We start from the raw sequence: 21002 nt of genomic DNA, 5'->3' as shown, positions 1-21002 counted from the left end.
TAGCGAGAGGGTGCCAGACATCCGAACAGAGGAACATGTTCTGGCACATTGTCTGAAAGAATTGGAAGCCAAATTGGTCGGCTCTCCAGTTCCTCGAAGGGTGAGTTTGGATCGAGTGGCCCAAATCATCTCGGATAATTTCAGCTCTCTCATAGCTCAAGAAGAGAGAATTGTTTTATGGGCTTGGGCACGGAACTAACGATCCTCAAGAGGTTCGTTAAACTAGTGCACGTCCGTGCGGGTCTTCTCGATCGAAGGCAACAACTACTGACGTCTGAGTAATCCTCACTTAGAAGTATGTCGAAAGTTGAGGAGAGACTGAGGGCGTCCTTTCGTTAAGTTTTTTCGGTAATTTGAAGACGAAGGAGCTTCCTCTTAAGGTTGTTCCCTTATTCATGATCCTAGAGGATTAGCTTTAGTCGCCACATGTTGGCCTCTAAGAGGTTGGATTCACAGAGGTCAGGTAATTCAGAGAATTGTCCAAAGACCCTTCCCGAGAGAATCGGTGTAATCTAACATCGTCACTTAGTGAAGTATCTAATATCATCTCCTCTCTGAGTCTGAAGGCGTTCAGACTATCGAGAAGCGATAAGATCTTCAAGATTAATGGCAGTCTCTTGGCCAAGGCAAAGCAGTGCTGCCTATTTTCAGTGTTCAATCGGAGGGGGCTGTTTCTGGAGATAGTGAAGGGAAAGGAACAGAGTGAAGGGAAATGACTGTTCCTCCACCTCGACCTCTGTGAATTTCTTTATGGTTCTATCTTTCCGTATGAAGTATGAGATAAGCTAGAAGTCCTAACTATTGTAGAATATGCAAATATGTTGTTGACGGCCTCTAGGCTCAGAGATTCGGTTCTGTCAAACAACAAAGCTTCACGATCTTTGAGGTCTGGGGAGATCTTGAAATTCTCTGGATCGCAGGTTCCGGCATGGAACTTAGACGTAGTCTGAGTTTCTGATGCCAAAAGCATTTCGAACCTATCCTTTCTGCGAACTTAATACACGTGACCAGAAAGGCTAACATTCTAACCGCTCTAGCCACGGCAAAGAGGGTTAGTGAGGTTTTAGCCATCATCAGAGGTTTTAGCTTTAAAGGACATAATGCGGTCTGTCCTCTAAGCCTTCCGTTCTTGATAAGAACGAAAAACCTGTCTAACCCTTGACCCGAAGGCTTGGAGACCAAGGGTATGGCACAAATTGTTGGGCAAGGGCATTAGAGAGTCCTGTGCCCTGTCGGGTCTCTCAAGTTTTATCTTGATAAAACTATAGAAAGTCGAGGTCAACGGACAATCTGCGGTGTTCCGTAAAAGACCAGACTGGTTCATGTCCAAGAACACCCTGGCATTATAGTCAAGGAGCTCTTTTAAGAAGTCTCATTCATTATGTTTGCATAAAGATTTGAGATTTTTTCTTAATATGAATGCTCAAGAGGTGAGGGCGCGGCCTCGGAAGCATTTCAACAGAGCATGACACTCAGTAACATCCTGAGTGGCCACGCTTTAGCGAAGCAACTCTGTGTTCGCTTCACACTCCCGACGGGATGTGAAGACGACATTTGAGATCTGTAAGTCGCTAGGACCATACATATCCGTAGATATATTATTGGGGGCAGCAAGCAACACGAAAAAATCCTATCGTATAGAAAAGGGATAGGTGTGCTTTTAACTTTGAAGGGTTGGTCGCTTGAGGCGCGTTCCTTTTCTTTAGCCTAGAAGTTATGGAACTAACTTTGATAGGTTAGGTCAGGTGGTGGTTTTAGCTTCGTTGCCCTCAGAAGTATGGTCATATGGTCTAGTCACATTGTGGTCACGCCCCTGTTGACAGATCATCTAGAGCGCACCAGCATTACAGGTCTCTACCTCGCTGGCAACTCTAGTAACGCGGAAGCAGACTTTGGTGACAGTAATCACGAAGTCGGCTATGCTAACAGGTGAGGAACCAAGATGTATATCATCTACTTAATTTAGTTTCCCAAAAATCCTATTCTGTCTCTTCCCACCACCCGAAGGTGGGATTCAGCTATATATATATCTGTCAGGTAAGTTTCATGAACAAAATGTTATTGTTATAATACAATTAAGTTTGTTCATACTTACCTGGCAGATATATATAATTAAAGTGCCCACCCACCTCCCCTCAGGAGACAGTGGCACTGATAAAATATGAATAGAAAATGGGAATAGTTCCTGATATCCGCCTCCCAGCGGCGGGAATGGGTACTACCACCTGGCCGCCCACCATGCGTGTGCCGCGAAGAATTTTGAAATTCTGTCGGACTTCGGAGAATACAGCTATATATATATCTGTCAGGTAAGTATGAACAAACTTAATTGTATTATAACAATAACATTTTCGGGACCAGAACGCTCCTGAATCCTAAGAAATCTGATGCGCACTGACACAGATGCCTTTCTGACGGCTTTCTGAATGACAAGCTACAGAATCTGATGAGGGAGCAACTGCCCGTGGGCAGACCCCACCGACCTCCTTTGGACCTCCAGTTCAAGTTCAGGGGAGAGTCAACGGGACGGACAGCCACCTCCTTCACTGGCACTGACACTGGCACCTGCATCATATTATGCATTTGATCTATTAGAACCTCAACTGACTCCTACCGTAGACATTGTGCTGACCACAAGTTCAAATTTGCTGTCAAACTTACACTCGAGCTGGCAGTAGCATGGGGTTTGGAAGCAGTGGAGCTAGGTACAGGAGTTGATGGTGAAATTAGGACAAAGGATGGGGGATAAGGCCAAAGCCAGGGAAAAACGAATGTTACAGTCAATCACAGAAATATTAACACTTAACATGTTCTAGATTTGAGCCCTATGTTTTGCTCTTAAAGCTGCCTTTCTCCTTCTATACCTGTCCAACTTATCTAAATTAGACCTCAAATTCTTCCACTGTTTCTCATCCCATCCTCTACATTCCTCACAAGTAAGATCCTTAGAGCACTCTCGACTCTAAATTTAGAGCAGATTGTATGACTATCGTATGTTATCTTAGTATGCGGGTCTTGCAACCCTCCCTACAATATCTAACACTGGAGGAACTTGAATCCAACATACTGTTGATAATGCAAGGGATTGCTTAACTCAATGGACTCAGCTGTTAAGCTACCAAAAATATGATACATTACCAAATCCAAGAAAAAGATGAAGCAAAACTCCAAAGAAAGCTACCACAAAGATCCAATGTTGCATCAAATGCTGGCAGAAAAGAAGTGAGCTCCTCTGATTTGTTGTTGCTATTGTCAAATTTTAGCTGTCACATGAATAGAAAAGTATAGCTGTGTAATTACTTGGTAAGTTACTTATATGAAATTATATTTTGTAATTTCACTTTTAATACCATTGGTGATTTACAGACCGAATTTACCGCTGAGGAGCAAGAAGCTGTCCAAAAGGTTTTACGGCAGAAGCTTGGCTCCTCATTCATCAGCCAGAGAAGTGGAGCGGGAGGCCAGCGTATTGCATACATTGAAGGATGGCGACTTATATCCCTTGCAAATGAAGTCTTTGGCTTTAATGGATGGAGTCATTCTGTCACAAATCAAACCATTGGTAAGATCAGTAAGCATGAACTGGTTTTGTTTTGCACATATTCCGAGTTTGTTCATGAAACTTACCTGTCAGATATATATATAGCTGTATTTTCTGAAGTCCGACAGAATTTTAAAAACTTCCGACACACGCAGTGGTCGGCCAGGTGGTTAGTACCCATTCCCGCCGCTGGGAGGCGGGTATCAGGAACCATTCCCATTTTCTATCAATAATTTTTCTGTCGCTGGTGCTGAAAACACCTGTTTTCAGTACCTCCGTCTTAGGATTTTGGAAACTTCATTGCCGCTAAGTATCCTAATTGTCTTTTGATTTATTTACTTGGATTTGTGGAATTTGTGGCTAGGCATACGCTATCTTAAATTGATTTGAATTTGATTCATTTTTGCATAAAATATCTGAATCTAGTTAGGCTAGTTTCAGACGGGGTTGTCTGCAAAGATAGGGTGTGGCTACCGAAAGCTTCGGTAGATCCGCACTTGGTATGTACGAGGGGTATGGGTCTTGCTTCTTTGTTGAGATTTGTCATGTAAGGAGTGAGACTGCTATTCCGTAGGAAACGTTTATGATCGTATTGTTGCAATTAATCAGTAAAATGTCTAATTCCGTAAGGAAGACGTATATTCGTATGTACGCAATTAATCAGTATCAAGTCACGCAATTAATCAGTACAAAAGTCAGGGTAGTGAACCTGCTAACCTTCCTGTAGACTTTATTTTGCCTAACCCTGTAGTATGGCCTACGGGCTATGAATATGTCTACGAGAGGTGCTCGCTCTCCTTCATTGCTGTGAAGTGCTACTTCTGTAATTGTTACTCCTAACCCTGCAGTGTTGCCTTCGGGCCCTAAGCATTGTCTGTAGAGGAATTACCCTTTCTCTGATACTCTTTCGATTCGTATCTTAGAATCGAAAGTGCTTGCTTTAGAGAGTAAAAGTGAAGTGCAGAAGTGCAGTGATACCCCTTGTGTAGTGGAGGGTGCGTCAGATCGGCCTCGTTTCGCCTCTGCTTGACTCCCAGGACCCGGGGAGGGAGCATGTCGAAAGCCTAAGGAGGGTTACAAGGAACCCCCCCCACCGATCTGGCGTGCCTTCGGCAGTTTTCTGATGAAAATCCCCAGACTGCCAAGTGCGTGCGCGTGCACGAATCCTGAAAGATTGCTTCTCGTCCTCCGAAGCGTCCTCCCCATGCAGGGGTTGGAGCTTTCGGAAGGACTCGCGCCCTCTAAATAGAGCTTTATAGAAGAGGACGCTTCACGTCCTCTCTCTCTCTCTCGTTATGCGTTTCAGTGAGAAGTAAGAAGGCGAACGTCGCCTGAACTCGTGTCCGTCTTTCCACCGAGAAATACGTAAAAGAAGTCATAGTAGCAGGAAGCTTTTGAGAGCGGACGCCCGGGACGCTCGGATGGACTCCAGGCGCGCGCGCGGGTGCACGCCAAGTGCGCGCCAGTGGACGCCGAGCGCGCTCCAGTGACGCCGAGCGCGCTCCAGTGGACGCCGAGCGCGCTCCAGTGGACGCCGAGCGCGCTCCAGTGGACACCCGAGCGCGTTCCAGTGGACGCCGAGCGCGCGCCAGTGGACGCCGAGCGTGCACCAGCGCACGCCAGGTGTGTCGCCTGGCTGAACGTTTTCTGTTGAACTCTTCAAGCTCTTGTTTCAGATATGGGGCCTAAATAATGTTTTCCTCTACCTCCGATACCTTCTACCTCCACCTTCTAGCAAAGAATGTGAAGTAGGCAGTGCTTCGGAGGAAGTTTAAAGTGAACAGACAACTTCTTCTTCGAAACCCAGCAAGACATCGGGTTTCGTGAATTCAAGAGGTCTCTGTCAATTAATATTGCTTTTCCGCATAAGTGGGATGGAGTTAAGGAAAGCTCAAGGGAAGATCTCGTTTGCTCTACCGCAACCTTTGCCATTCGGCCAATAAATTTAAGTTGCCACTACCGCAGTCAAGACTGCGATAAGGCAGTTACGGGTTATGTAAGGCTCGATGTCCTGCACGTCAGGACTCTCGGCAACGTTCAGTGGGATTCTTGCAAAGGCACTCATCAAAAGGACGCTCTTCAGGAAAGCGCAAGACAGGACTTCCTTTGCCATACTGCCAATAAATTTTAAGCTTTAGCAGCATTAATTGTGATACGGGAGAGAAGCTGGTTTTGGAGAGTTTCTTCCTCTTCCCAGGATAATTTTGCAAGCTTTTTAGCCCATCTGAAAGGGTTTTTTTCAGATGATAGATTTTGTTAGTTTCTAGTCGGGACTACGCTGCCGAATTGAACATCGTCGTTCTATCTGCCGTAAGCCCAGTCTCTTAACAGGATTCTTGCCCCTTCCTCGTTTGAGACGGGAATCGAAAAAATTAAAATGCTTGACTCCCTGGATTACGTTTTGTCAATTCAGTGACTTTCCCCCATTGACAATATACTTTCGTTTTGTCAAGTAAGTGGGTATCCCCTCATTGACAAAATATCTCTTTGTCCCGTAAATGGGTTAGTTCTCATTGACAAACATCTCATTAACTTGATATTGCGTAAGCGAATAAGCTCTTATTGACAAGATTCGAAGCTCTCATTCGTCATTCGCAGACTCGTACAAGAAATAGGACTTGTAGACTACGTCAATGACGCTTATGTCCAGTAACATAAGAAGCTTGAGCTGACTGCTTCGATTCTCTTAAGTTTTGTTCATGAAACTTGCCTGTCAGATATGTATGTAGCTGCATTTCCGAATTCAGCTATATATGTGCTGCCAGGTAAGTATGAACAAACTTTATTGTGATATAATTTCATATTTTGCCTTGCGTTATTTTACTTCTGGTTGGTTCAAGTCATATACGCTTGCTGTAGTTACCTCTTCGGATGGCAAACGCAGAGGTCTATTGTCTATTTTAAGGACATTTAATCGTTACTCCCTGCAGCCTTCCAGGAGTTTTCCGATTTATCTTTTACCGTTGTATGGTAGTGTTCTGAACGACACAAACACATCTATATATTTAGCGTTTTCTGTTTCGCTTAAATATACCAGCTTGAGAGTCTTTCGGCTCAAAAAATACGGACCTATTTCTTCGTAGAATAGGGTAGCTTGGCAACCCAGACATAAAGTTAAGAGACGACGTTCGTAAGCTGCTGGCTGCTGCTGTCACGCTGTGTCTGTCTTCCCCAGTCCAACCGAGCCAGTAACAGATCGGCGCTGTCATGCGCCGTAGGTTACGTCTCTCTCTCCTGCGGGATTGACTGACTAACCGTATCTCTGTCTGGCGGTTACGTCTCTCCTGCGGGATTGACTGACTAACTGTAACTCTGCCCTACAATCACGGACTTTAGCCTAAGATTGAGGGGATTTCTTACGTGAATGAATAAACGTTGCATTCGTTTTGCCTTACTATGTTCAACAGAGTTATCTCTTAATCCTTTCGGTGCTCGTTTACCGCACGTATAGAACTACGAGTCTACCGCAACATTGCACTTTTATATGCTCTCCTGCTTAGGCAAAGCGCAGCCTTATTAGGGAAGTAAGCATACTCGGGGAGGGAATGGATGAGCTTGCTGGGGACCATTTCCTTCCTGAAGAAGTTTGTTTCCCCGAATAGACTGCAATTCAGACCACAGTTTTTTTCCTACCGGGAAACTGAAATATTATTCAAGATCTAGGAATGATTCTGAACATCTCTCAGTGCGTTTATCACCTGAGGTGATAGAAAGAAGGTGCCGGACATCTGGATAGGGTTTCAGATGTCCTGGATCTTAATCTGAAAGAAGTAAAAGCGATTCGGTAGTCCCTCCAGTCCTCGTAACGAGTTTTGGGAACCAGTGGTCCAGATCAACTCTGATATTCCACAGCTCTCTCATATCTTAAGAAGTATCTTCTCTCGGTCCCTGTTCGAGTTTACGAGAAAGCCTATTATAACAACAGGCGTAGAATGTAACGATCCTCTAGAGGTTCGTTACCGGATTGCAAAAAGTCCGTACGAATCGTCTCGATCGACGGCAGCAACTATTGACTTCCGAGTGGAATCTTTCTTTAGAAGTAAGTTGAGAGTTGTGGAGACTTTAGGGACGCCCTTTCATTCTTCTCTTCGATATGTTGAGGACGAAGAGGCTTCTTCTTCTCTGCTCCCTTATTCTCGATCCGGGATCGGTACCATTAACATCCTATGATATTGAACGGGGATGGATAGTCCTTCTTTTCCCCTTTTTTTTTCAATCGCTTAGGAATGTAATAAGGGATTTATGACGTCACAGGAAAGCGACATGAGGGCGACAATGACGCTGATCGCCCCATGTTGGCCTTCAGGATCCTGGATTCACAGAGGTCACATACTTCCTAGTTCACTTTCCAAGGACCTTTTCCGAGAGAGTCGGTCTACTCTAACTCGAAAGGTACCTATAACCTCTCCGCTATGAGTCCGTTTGACTACGTTCAGGCTATCGAGATGTTGACAGGAATAAGATTACCGTCTTCCATTTCCGTCTGAAGAATGGGATAAGCTGGCAGTCACAACTATTAAAGAATACGCAAATATGTTGTTGACGGGCCTTTGGGCTCAGAGATTTGCGTCTGTCAAACAACAAAGCCCTTCACGATCTTTGAGTTCTGTGGAATCTCGAACCCTCGCTCACCATCTACTTTTTGTCTCACCTGTTTTCTCGGAGTCAGACACTCGCGCGAGATCAGGCGACATATAGTAGCCCTGAGTTTCTTGTTGACGAAGTCGGTTGCGTTTATACACCCCCGATGATCGTGTAACATGAGACCAGGTTGGACTGTCAGGCATTCTTCCTTCGGGACTGAATCGCCTTTTTTGCTCCTCGTCCTTTCTCCTGGCACCAGAAGCTCGAGTCAGGAGTTGATTCGCTGACGACGTTGGGTTGCGTTGATACACCCCCAAGGTTTGCTTAGATTGAATCGCCCAGGCAGTCCAGACACTCATCCTTCAGCGAAGAATAGTGCCTTATGGTCTTCAGGGTACAGCCTTGCTGTCCTTGATTCGTCTGACTGGTCAACTGGTCGGTCACCTGACTTTAGTACAGACGGACTGACTGTGCATTTCCAGATCGAAGCTTTCAATATGGAACTTAGACGTAGTCTGAAGTTCTTGATGTCAAAGCATTCGAACCTCTCCTACCTGTTAACTTCTTGCATGTGATCAGGAAGGCCTTCTTCTAACCACCCTAGATACGACAAAGAGGGTTAGTGAGATTTTTAAGCCATCGTCACAATGTTTTGGCTTTAGAGAACACAAGGCGGTGTGCTCTCTAACCCTTCCGTTGTGGCCTAAGAATGGTAACCCGTTTTGTTTTTTTCCTTGGGCCAGGAGCTTGGAAACAAGGATGGCACAAGTTAGTGGGCAGGAGCCAGAGAGAGTCCTGTGCCCTGTCGGGGTCTCTCAAGTTTTATCTACATAAAACTCAAGAAAGTCGAAGTCAATCGGCAATCTGCAGTGTTCCGAAAAAGACCAGACTTGCCCATATCGAAGAACAGCCTGGCTTTAGTGTTAAGGAGTTCTTTCAAAAATGCTCCTTCATTGTGTTTGCACAAAGATTTGAAATCTTTTATCTGAATGCTCACGAGGTGAGGCGCGGCCTCGGAAGCATTTCAACAGAGCATGGCACTCAGCAACATCCTGAGTACCATGTTTAGCGAAGCGAACTCTGTGTTCACTTCACACTCCCTGCGAGATGTGAAGATGGCATATGAGATCTGCTGCTCGCTAGGGCCATACGTGTCTGCAGGACACAATCTTGGGGGCAAGAAGTACCACTCATCCTATCCTGTAGAAAATGGTTAGGAAGAGCTCTTAATTTAGTTGTTGAGTCGCCGACAACGGCGACTTCTTAACTCTTAAGCCTTAGTTAACACACCTTAACTTTGGCTAGGTTGGTCAGGTGGTGATATATATATTTATATATCATATATATTTATTTTACTTCTTAGCCCTCATGGTATGGTCAATATGGTCTAGTCACGTCGTGGTCTCGCCCTTGTTGACAGATCATCTGGAGTGCACCAGCTATATAGGTCTCTACCTCGCTGGCAACTCTAGTAGCACAAGCAGACTTACGTGGCAGTAACCACGAAGCCAGCTATGCTAACAGGTGGAACCAAGATGTAAATCATCTGCATGCATTTGTTTCCCAAAATCCTTCTATTCTGTCCCTTCCCACCTCCAAAGGTGGGATTCAGCTATAATATATATCTGACAGGTAAGTTTCATGAACAAAATGATATTGTTATGATACAATAAGTTTGTTCATACTTACCTGGCAGATATATATAATCAAGTACCCACCCACCTCCCCTCAGGGGACAGTGGAAATAAAAATTATGAATAGAAAATGGGAATGGTTCCTGATACCCGCCTCCCAGCGGCGGGAATGGGTACTAACCACCTGGCCGACCACTGCGTGTGTCGGAAGTTTTTAAAATTCTGTCGGACTTCAGAAAATACAGCTATATATATATCTGCCAGGTAAGTATGAACAAACTTTATTGTATCATAACAATATCATTTTTATGTTTTACTTTAAGTAGTGTTTGGTATGTGGACCTTTAATAGATGTGGATAGTAATTGCAAGATTATAAGGATAGATTGGGAGGTAAAAGTTTTCAGCCCTAACTCCCTAGGCAAATATGTACAAAAAAGAATGGCTAAAACTATGGTTTTGTTCATGAAACTTACCTGTCAGATATATATATAGCTGTATTCTCCGACGTCCGACAGAATTTCAAAACCCCCGGCACATGCAGTGGGCGGCCAGGTGTTTAGTAACCATTCCCGCCGCTGGGAGGCGGATATCAGGAACCATTCCCATTTTCTATTCAGATTTTTCTCTGTCGCCGGTCGGTAAACAACTGTTTACAGACCTCCGCCTAGGATTTTGAAGCTTCTTGTGCCTAACTTGAGTATTCTGATTGACTTTTGTTTTGATTTGGCTTGTTGGCTTGGCATACGTGATAGTGGATTTGATTTGGATTTTGGCTTTGACTTTTCTTTGATTACGATGTCTGGATCTAGCTCTGCTAGCTTCAGGGTGTGTAAGGTGCAGGAATGTAAGGTGAGGTTACCGAAAGCTTCGGTAGACCCTCATTCGGTGTGCTCGAAATGTCGAAGTCATGTATGTATGTTGAATGATAGATGCATCGAGTGTGAGCAATTGACTGAGGTTGAGTGGAAGGCATATGATTCTTACGTGAGAAAGCTTGAGCGTGATAGAATCAGGAGGTCTTCCTCTAGAAGTGCTTCTGTGAATAGAAGTCAGGGTAGGAATGTATCTCCATTAAATCCTCCTGTAGATGTAATTCAACCTAATCCTGTTGTATTGCCACCAGACAATCAGGAAGTGTCTACGGAAGGAAATGTATTATCTACGATTATGGAGTCGATTCGCGCCCTGGAATCGAAAGTGATTGCTCTACAATCAAATGTGTCTAAGTGCAATGATAGTGTTAGTGCATCTAGTGTTGTGGACGGGGGGCGTCAGATCGGTCCCATAAAGCCTCCAGGCCTAGGCCCCTGCCGGACCTCCCAGGCTTAGGGAGAGGGCAAGCCGAAAGCCGAAGGAGGGTGACGGGATCCAATAACCGGTCTGACGTCCCTTCGGCAGAATCTGAGGACGAATCTCAGGCTGCCAGGGTTCGTGCACGGGCACGGATCCTTAAAGAGTGCTTCTCATCCTCCGAGGCTTCCTCTCCTCGCCGAGGTTGGGACTCTCAGAGGACCTCTCATGGGGAGAGCGGCAGGGGCGCAAGGTGCCGCACAGGCGGCTGTCGTCCTTGTCGCCCTCTTAAGAGAGGTTTCAGAGAAGAAGACGCTTCACGTCCTTCTGATCAGTGTTTGGATTCTTCACCTGAATATTTTGAAGCTTTTCCACCGCAGAAAAGGAACAAGACTTCATCAGGGGAGGACTCGTTCGAGCGTCCAAGTCGCTCTAAATTTGTTCCTGATTGAAGAAAGGGCATCCCTCGCCCATCTTCCTCTCACAGGATGAGTCCTTCCTCCTGGATCGAGAATTTTCTCCATCAAGGGACAGGGAAATGCTTTTTAGAATGCAAAAGCAGTTAGCTTCCTATTTTGAGAAGAAAGAGGCAGAACCTAGTCATCGGAGGAAGGATCGGTGGCTGCCTGTTAAGAGGACTAGGCAGTCCCCGGCTCCTTCTCCTCGTTTTTCGGCCTTTGAGTCTCCTCCTAGTAGCCGACTCATTCGAGAACGTGAATGCGTTCCTCATGAAAGGGCGTCTAGGAGAGACGAATTTGACAGAGACATGAGTTGCCGCACAGGCGGCCGGGGTCTTTGTCAAAAGGCCGAGAACGCTCAGAGATCCATGACAGAAGTTCACAGTTCGGTTGTGCATTCCGCTTTGCATGACGATAATCAAGACGCTTTTAAAGGAGCATCAGGTAGTGTTCAACGTTCTGTGCATCGAAGTTCTCTTCAGGACGTTCGGGAAGACGCTTCTTATGACGCTCGGCGTCTTAAGCAGCAAAGCGCTTGCCAGGACGCTCGAGCAGACGCTTCTCAGGACGCACGGCGTCTTATACATCGGGACGCTCGCCAGGATGCTCGAGCTGACGCTTCTCAGGACGCGCGGCGTCTTACACATCAGGACGCTCGGCAGGACGCTTCTCAGGATGCGCGGCGTCTTACACATCGGGACGCTCGCCAGGACGCCTTGGAAGAATGTTTGAGTCCGAAGCGTCAAGATATTTCACAAGATATTAAAGTGTCGAAGATAACAAGGAAACAACGATTGGTTACTTCAAACTCTTCTTCAATAAGAGGCACCCTCTTGCGAACAGGACCTCAAGGATTATTATCATCGCGATCTTTGAAGGACACTGATAATCGAGAGAGAGATTCTTCTAGTGATTTGTGCCCTACGGATGATGACGAGCCAACAGCGTCAGCGGCTTCAGACTATAAGACGTTAACGAACCTTCTTAAGAACTTGTTCCCAGATAATTTTCAAGCTCCCGTTCCTTGCTCTCCCCCTTCACAATTAGCCTCATCGAAGGCCAGGAAGGCGCCTGGCTTCGTTAAAATGGCCACTTCGCTCTCTGCGAAGAGAGCATTTAAGAGAATTCAGGATTGGATGGATTCAAGGAAGGCTAAAGGGAAGACTTCTTTTGCTCTTCCCCCATCTAGACTGAGCGGGAGAGCGGGGATCTGGTACGAAACGGGAGAAGAGGCAGGATTGAAAGCGCCGTCTTCTTCTCAAGGCGATTTCGCAAATTTAGTGGACGCTCCGAGGAGGTCTTATTTATCATCAGCGAAGGTTTCTTGGACGATGTCAGAAACAGATCATCATCTCAAGGGAATATTTAAGACGCTGGAAGTGTTTAACTTCTTGGATTGGTGCTTGGGGGCCTTGGATTTACAATCTAGGAGTCAAGACTCTATTTCTTTGGAAGAGCTTTCAAGTGTGCTGGCTTGCATGGATAGAGCAGTAAGGGATGGCTCTGATGAATTAGCATCTCATTTTGCTACCGGACTGCTAAAAAAGAGAGCTCTCTATTGCAGTTTTGCGGCGAAAGCGGTTTCTCCCGCGCAGAAGGCAGAATTATTGTTCGTCCCCTTCTCTACACATCTATTTCCGCAGTCCATGATTAAGGATCTGTCAGTTAATTTGCAGGAGAAAGCAACGCGGGACCTCTTGACTCAGTCTTCCAGACGCCCTACTCCCCAGGCTTCTACTTCAACCGCACAAGCCCCCAAGAAGAAATTTAAGCCCTTTCGTGGAGCACCTTCTCTAGAGGTTTTTTCGAGAGGAAGGGGGTCCTTTAGAGGCAAGACCTCTTCAATTAATAGAGGAAAAAATTGACATTTCTGCCCTTTAGGCACCTGTAGGTGCGAGACTCACCTTGTTTGCTCAGGCATGGAGGATGATACGGTCAGACACCTGGTCCCTGATGTGATCGAGAGAGGATACAAGATCCTTTCCTCTGCGCCTCCTTTGAGCACGAAGCCGATAGACTGTCGCCCGCATACCAGTCAGGAGAAGAACAGGTTTGCTCGGACCTTCTAGACCAAATGTTAGAAAAGAAAAGCCGTAGAAGAAGTCCTGATGTTGGATTCCCCAGGCTTCTACAACAGTTTTTGTTTGTTCCTGTTCCGAAGCAGTCTGGGGGAAAATGGAGACCTGTCCCTAGACGTCAGCAGACTGAACCTTTTTGTGAGGAAGGAAAAATTCAGGATGGAAACATCTTAGTCTGTGTTAGGGGCCTTGAGACCAGGGGATTGGATGGTGTCATTGGACCTCCAAGACGCTTATTTCCACGTCCCGATTCATCCTCAATCAAGGAAATTCCTGAGGTTCGTCTTAAAAGGGCAGGTCTTCCAGTTCAGGGCTCTTTGCTTTGGTCTGAGTACGGCACCGATGGTTTTCACTTTCCTCATGCGGAATGTAGCAAAATGGCTTCACCTATCGAAGATAAGAGTCTCGCTCTACCTGGACGACTGGCTAATCAGGTCGTCTTCGGAGTCAAGGTGCCTGGAGGACCTTCAGACGACATTGCAGCTGACGAAGGGCCCTGGGCCTAATGGGAGTAATTCGAATTACGAGAGTCCCATCTGATCCCACACAGTCCACGTGTATCTGGGGGATTCAGATGGATTCAGCTTTTCTTTTCAAGCTTTTCCATCAAAGGAACGTCAGCAGAAATGCTTAGAAAAAGTGTCAGCTTTCTTAGGGAAAGAAACATGCTTGGCGAAGGAATGGATGAGTCTGCTGGGAACCATTTCTTCTTCGCTGGAGAAGTTTGTTTCCCTAGGGCGATGGTTGGCCCCACCTCAGGCCACTCCAGTTTTTTCTGGCAGAAAACTGGAAGGACAAACAGAATCTAGACTCGACTTTGGTGATCTCACAAGCGGTCAAGGATCAACTGAAGTGGTGGCAAGATCCAATCAACACTTTTCTGGAAGGACTGTCCCTCAACCTTTTGAGACCCCGACCTAGTGTTGTTCTCAGACGCCTCCATGGTGGCTGGGGAGCAACACTGGGCAAGGAGGAAGTGTCAGGCCTCTGGAGAGGGGAACATAAACTTAAAAGAGTTGGAGGCTATTCGGTTGGCTCTTCAATTCTTCGAAGAACGATTGGTGGGCCGAGTTGTCCAGATCAACTCGGACAACACTACGGCTCTCGCTTACATCAAAAAGCAGGGGGGGACACACTCTCGATCACTGTTCATGGTAGCGAGAGACATCCTTCTATTGGCGAAAGCTCGAAGCATAGAGATCCTAACAAGGTTTATTTCAGGAATACAAAATGTTCGAGCGGATCTTTTAAGCCGTCACATCAGAATGCTTCCACAGAATGGACCCTACATCTAGAGGTTTGCCAAGAACTATGGAAGTTGTGGGGACGACCGCTAGTCGACCTCTTCGCAACCTCGAAAACGAAGAGGCTTCCGATTTATTGCTCTCCAGTTCTCGACCCGGAAGCAATAGCAATAGATGCCATCCTATGGGACTGGACGGGGATGGACGTTTACGCCTTTCCCCCGTTCAAACTCTTAGGAGAGGTAATAAGGAAGTTTGCGGCGTCGCCAGGAGCGAGAATGACTCTGATCGCCCCCTTTTGGCCCTCAAGCGATTGGTTCACGGAGGTCATGTCTCTTCTGGTAGACTTCCAAGAACCCTGCCCAGAGAGAGTAGATCTTCTCAAACAGCCCCACTTCGAGAGGTACCACGGAAACCTCTCCACTCTGAGTCTGACTGCGTTCAGACTATCAAGAAGTTGGCCAGAGCCAGAGGTTTTTCAAGACCAGTGGCAGAGGCTTTGCCAATGCGAGGAGAGCTTCCTCTCGAGCGGTTTATCAATCGAAGTGGGCTGTCTTCAGGAGGTGGTGTAGGAAGAAAGGTATTTCCTCCTCCACGACCTCTGTGAACCAAATCGCTGAGTTTCTCCTGCATTTGAAAAATGACAGACTTGCAGTGCCGACAATAAAAGGATATAAAAGTATGCTGTCACTGTCTTCCGTCACAGAGGGTTAGACCTGACAAATGATAAAGACCTTCATGATCTTTTGAGATCGTTTGAAACAACTAAAGTACCGCAACCGAAGGTCCCATCATGGAACCTTGACGTAGTTCTAAGGTTCTTGATGTCGGCTCTGTTTGAACCTCTACATGCTGCCTCGTTGAAAGACACTACAAGGAAGGCTATTTTCCTAACTGCTCTTGCCACGGCAAAAAGGGTTAGTGAAATTCAAGCAATGAGTAAAGATGTGGGTTTCAGAGGACACAGTGCAGTGTGCTCCCTGAATCCTAATTTCTTAGCTAAGAATGAAAACCCATCTAACCCCTGGCCGAAAACCTTTGAAATCAAGGGGTTAGCAGAGTTCATTGGTCAAGAGCCAGAGAGAGTCCTGTGCCCTGTCAGGGCTCTCAAATTTTATTTGCAAAAGACTAAAGACTGTCGGGGTCCTTCTGAAAATCTATGGTGCTCTGTTAAGAGACCCGACTTTCTTATGTCGAAGAATGCACTGGCATTCTTTTTACGAAGCACCATAAGGGAGGCCCATGCGTCCTGCCCGGATGGTGATCTGAAACTTTTGAAAATAAAAGCCCATGAGGTGAGAGCTGTCGCTACCTCAATGGCATTTCAAAAGAAGATAGGTGGCACTCAGCAATATCATTAGTGCTACTTTTTGGCGAAGCAACTCTGTGTTTGCTTCACATTACCTGCGGGATGTGAAGACGGCATATGAGAACTGCGAGTCGCTAGGACCATACATATCCGCAGAAATGTTATTGGGGGTAGGAAGCAGCACGAATCCTATCTTATAGGAAAGGGATAGGTGTGCTTTTGATTTTATGGTGTTGGTTTATGGTTGAAGGGTTGGTCGCTTGAGGCGCTTTCCCTTTCTTTAGCCTAGAAGTTATGGGACTAACTTCGATAGGTTAGGTCAGGTGGTGGTTTTTAGCTTCGTTGCCCTCACAGTATGGTCAATATGGTCTAGTCACATTGTGGTCACGCTCCCGTTGACAGATCATCTAGAACTCACCAGCTATATATGGAGACTCTAGTAAAACAGAAGCAGACTTGAGTGACAGTAATCACGAAGTCAGCTATGCTAACAGGTAAGGAACCAAGATGTCAATCATCTGCATGTAATTTGTTTCCTAAAATCCTTCTATTCTGTCCCTTCCCACCTCCAATGGTGGGATTCAGCTATATATATATCTGACAGGTAAGTTTCGTGAACAAAATGTTATTGTCATGATACAATAAAGTTTGTTCATACTTACCTGGCAGATATATATAAGTTAAGTACCCACCCACCTCCCCTCAGGGGACAGTGGTATGAAAAATCTGAATAGAAAATGGGAATGGTTCCTGATATCCGCCTCCCAGCGGCGGGAATGGGTACTAACCACCTGGCCGCCCACTGCGTGTGCCGGGAGTTTTGAAATTCTGTTGGACGTCGGAGAATACAGCTATACGTATATATATCTGCCAGGTAAGTATGAACAAACTTTATTGTATCATGACAATAACATATTTCTGAAAAGATTTGAAATACCTCTCCCTATCATGTAAAGTTACAAGCTATCTAGAAGCTGTCTTGTTTTTATTTCCTCTACTATGAATTGACATGGTTGTGTTTGCTACATTAAGCTCTACAATTTGGCTTATGCTTTCCATCTGCGTCACTCACCTTTGTTCTGATGTGAAGGTAATTTGTTTCTGAACTTTTCTTTAATTGCACTAAAACTTACATTTGTTATTAGTGCCATACCAAATTCTTGTCACTTGGCCTTTACTTTGTCCCATAATTGTCTTAAATTCTTATAAACATTCAACTTTTGGTTTGGTCATGTCTGTAAACTGTAGCTTCTCAGATTTTGCTGACCTTGGCAGGTAAATTTTATCCATCAAGTAAATGGATGTGTGTAAATATTGTAAAGTACTTCAAGTAGGACTTTTGATCTAAGTCATCCATACTCTGCAAGTCTTTTTAACATTAAAGAAGCACCCAGGTGGCTTTTTGAGAGATAGAGAACTTTTTATGTACTGGTGCATGTTGATACCACTTATATGTACGTATATAACACAGATCTTCAAGACTTTTTATGTATGATGTTTCTAACAATTACCATTTGGTGAAGAATATTTGTTTGTTCATACACAATATACAAACCCTCAGTCCTTTACCATAGGAATTGCTTATGGCAAGTTGGACCACGGCCGGTAAAACTCTTAAACAAGGTGGTTGGGCAGTAACTACCATCCGATAGGCGAGGAGACCTGCCTGCCTGGATGTAAACATTCCACTTTGCTTTCTGCTGTCATGTGATGCAGACATGTTTTCGTGAGCTCGTATTAAACATCCAGGCAGTCCCAGGGGTTCTGTTCAGATGGCTTGATGATTAGCGAAAATTGGCAATTTTCGCCGCCCCGATAACTTGATTTTACCGCCAATAACCGGTTAATGGCACTTTTGTCAGGTATTTATTGGTGACAATACAATAAGTCCCCCGCATTCCGGACTCACGATTTGTGGACTTGCCTATTTGTGGATTTTTCCACAGACAGTATAAGATAATGGCAATCTGGTTTTATGGTGCTTGTCTAGCGCCATTAAATTGGCAATTTATGTCCCTGTAACAGACTGAGTTTTGATTATCGGCGCCATGAGGTGCAAATAATAATAGAGTTATTGACAGAGGTGCCATTAACCCTTAAACGCCGAAGCAATATTTTAAAAATTGTCTCCCGTATGCTGGCGGCGTTTGCGAGTGAGCTCCGAAGCGGAAAAAATGTTTTTTTCAAAAAATCACAGCACACTTAGTTTTCAAGATTAAGATTTCATTTTTGGCTCTTTTTTTTTTTTTTTTTTTTTTTTTGGTCATTGCCTGAAGTTTAGTATGCATCCATAAGAAATGAAAAAAAATATCATTATCATAAAAGGCAGTCCCCGGGTTAAGACAACTCCTGCTTACGATGTTCCGAGGTTATGACGCTTTTTCTTAAATATTCATAGAAAAATCAGCCCTGGGTTAACGACGCTTTAAAAAACGCATACTATAATAAAAATCCTTTATAGTTTAGCACAGTATATTAATAAAAATAAGTTTCTGGTTAGATTACAACAAAAATTTTTATACATTCAACTTCCCTGCCAGATATATACTTAGCTATAGACTCCGTCGTCCCCGACAGAAATTCAAATTTCGCGGCACACGCTACCGGTAGGTCAGGTGATCTACCGCCCTGCCCTGGGTGGCAGGACTAGGAACCATTCCCGTTTTCTAATCAGAATTCTTCTGTCGCCCGGACCGTCAACATTGTTGTTGGTTCCTCTCGATTGGATTTTCTTTTTTCACCTCCAATTGATCTTCTTGACCGACTTTTGGTGACGTATCTGGATTGTTTGATTGGCATACGCTTTTGTGGACTGTTTTGTGGACTTGATTTGGATTTTTCTTAAAAATGTCTGACGCTGGAATGGTTGTGAGACGTGTGAATGTAGGCTGTAAGGTGAGGTTGCCGAAAGCTTTGGTAGACCCTCACACCGTATGCAAGGGTTGCAGGGAGTATGAATGTTCTTTCACTAATACTTGCAAGGAATGTGAGAATTTGAGTGAGAGAGAATGGAAGAATCTAACTAATTATTTGAAAAAGTTAGAGAGAGAAAGAGTGAGGAAAGCTTCTTCTAGAAGTTTGAGTAGTTCTAGATCGAATGAACTAGTTCCTAGTTTGGGATCTTCCCCAATTGTAAGAATTGCTACTTCTCCTTCCTTTTCAGCCTCTTCACCTATTGCAGATCCTGTAGATTCGGCAAAAGAATTTGCGGATCTAAAAGCAGCCTTCAAGATCATGGAAAACAAAATGGCTGCCCTGCAAGGTAAGGCTAGTGATGTTACAGTGGACAGTTATGTGAGTGTCCCCAGTGTAGTGGAGGGGGCATCTGGTCGGCTCCACAACGCTCCCAGGTCTAGACCTCTTCCAAGCTCACATGCCCAGAGGAGAAGGAATGTCAAAAACCGTAAGGAGGTTGTGGAGAATCCCCACCGATCAGGTGTCCCTTCGGCAGGTTCTGTGACACCCCACCGACTGCCAGGGATCGCTATTGTAAAAAAGCGTCCCTGCGTGATTGTTTTTTCATCGTCAGGGTCTTCGTCCTCCTAGACGTGATTGGAGGGATTCAGATCGCTCGCGACCACTGAAGAGGAGTTGGAAGGCTCCGACTATTGACTCGAGCCCGGAACACTTCCCTGAGGAGTCTCCTTCGGAGGTTAAGAGGGCAAAAAGAGCCATAATTGTCCACCCCATAGTTAGAAGGAGTCAGGAGGTGGAGCCCATGGACTCCTCCCCTCCTCCTTCTCCTCCTCCCGAAGAGGATAAAGAGGAGGTTACTAAAAGGTTTCTAGTTTCCATGCAGGAACAGATATCGTCTTTGGTAGGAGTGCTTTCAAAGGAGCCTCCTCGAAGGAAAGACACTTCCCTTCCTATCAAAAGGTCCTCCAGACGTGTGGAGGTACCTGCCGCCAGGATTGATGCTCCTACTAGAGGTGAGGCTCCTAGCAAGAGCGAGGAGTCAACCAAACGCAAGACTCTTATCAGTTGCGAGGAGCTGATCAGGCGTCTGGCACCAGCCAGGAGTGAAGAGTACCCAGCCCAGGAGGCAGGAGCCAAAGGAAGCCCAGGGGCGAGGAGTCTCTCAGCAGGCAGGAGCCAAGAGCCAGGAGTGAGGAGTCACCCAGGCAGGAGGTAGGAGCCAGGAGGCAGGAGTCAAGAGGCAGGAGTCAGGAGTCAGGAGTCAGGAGTCAGGAGGCAGGAGTCAGGAGTCAGGAGGCAGGAGGCAGGAGTCAGGAGGCAGGAGGCAGGAGGCAGGAGTCAGGAGTCAGGAGTCAAGAGCCAGGAGGCAGGAGTCGGAGTTCTTCCATGAGGCAAGATCCGAATAGACTCATATCTGGAATCGATGATTCTTCTCCAAACAGAAGCTCCTCTCCTTCGGATCGTAGGAGGTCTTGGAAAGACTCTTCCTCCAAACGAGAGCTTTCTCCTTCTTTGGATCGGGGTTTGGATGAGTTGTCTGATGACGAGCTTCCTACAAATGTGGACTCTCGAATTACAAGACTTTAGCCTCCTTGTTACTGCAAGAGTTTGGAGACTCTCTTAGTCCAGCCGCTCCTCCTTCTCCTCGTTCTCTCTTTTCTAGTACGACTACTGTGAAATCCTCGGCCTTCCTGAAAATGAAACCTGCGATTTCAATGATAAAGGCCCTCCAATCTTTGGATTCTTGGATGGGCACTAAGAAAGAGTTGGGAAAAACAGTATTCTGCATGCCTCCTTCCAAACTCCATGGAAAGAGAGGTATTTGGTACGGGACAGGAGAGACTATGGGTCTTTCTCTTCCTGCATCGGCAGACGCTGACTTTGCTAATCTAGTGGATGCCTCCAGACAACACTCTTTAGTCTCGGTCAGATCTACGTGGAGCATT

At 45.6% G+C, this 21002-nt stretch overlaps 1 protein-coding gene across 1 annotated transcript in view; it reads left to right on the top strand.

Annotated features, from left to right (window-relative positions):
* The first annotated feature begins 2962 nt into the window (after positions 1-2962).
* Positions 2963-21002, top strand: part of LOC135202389 (uncharacterized) — a 73772-nt gene continuing 55732 nt past the window's right edge. The window contains exons 1-2 of the mRNA XM_064231768.1: positions 2963-3222; positions 3367-3562. Coding sequence (XP_064087838.1) covers positions 3127-3222; positions 3367-3562 — 292 coding nt within the window. The 5' untranslated portion in view covers positions 2963-3126. The remainder of the gene's footprint in view (positions 3223-3366; positions 3563-21002) is intronic.

The sequence above is a fragment of the Macrobrachium nipponense genome, chromosome 30, assembly GCF_015104395.2.
Source record: "Macrobrachium nipponense isolate FS-2020 chromosome 30, ASM1510439v2, whole genome shotgun sequence".
Classification (NCBI taxonomy): Eukaryota; Metazoa; Arthropoda; class Malacostraca; order Decapoda; family Palaemonidae; genus Macrobrachium; species Macrobrachium nipponense.
Note: the sequence above shows the minus strand (reverse complement) of the source record. Positions and strands in the feature narration are given on the sequence as shown.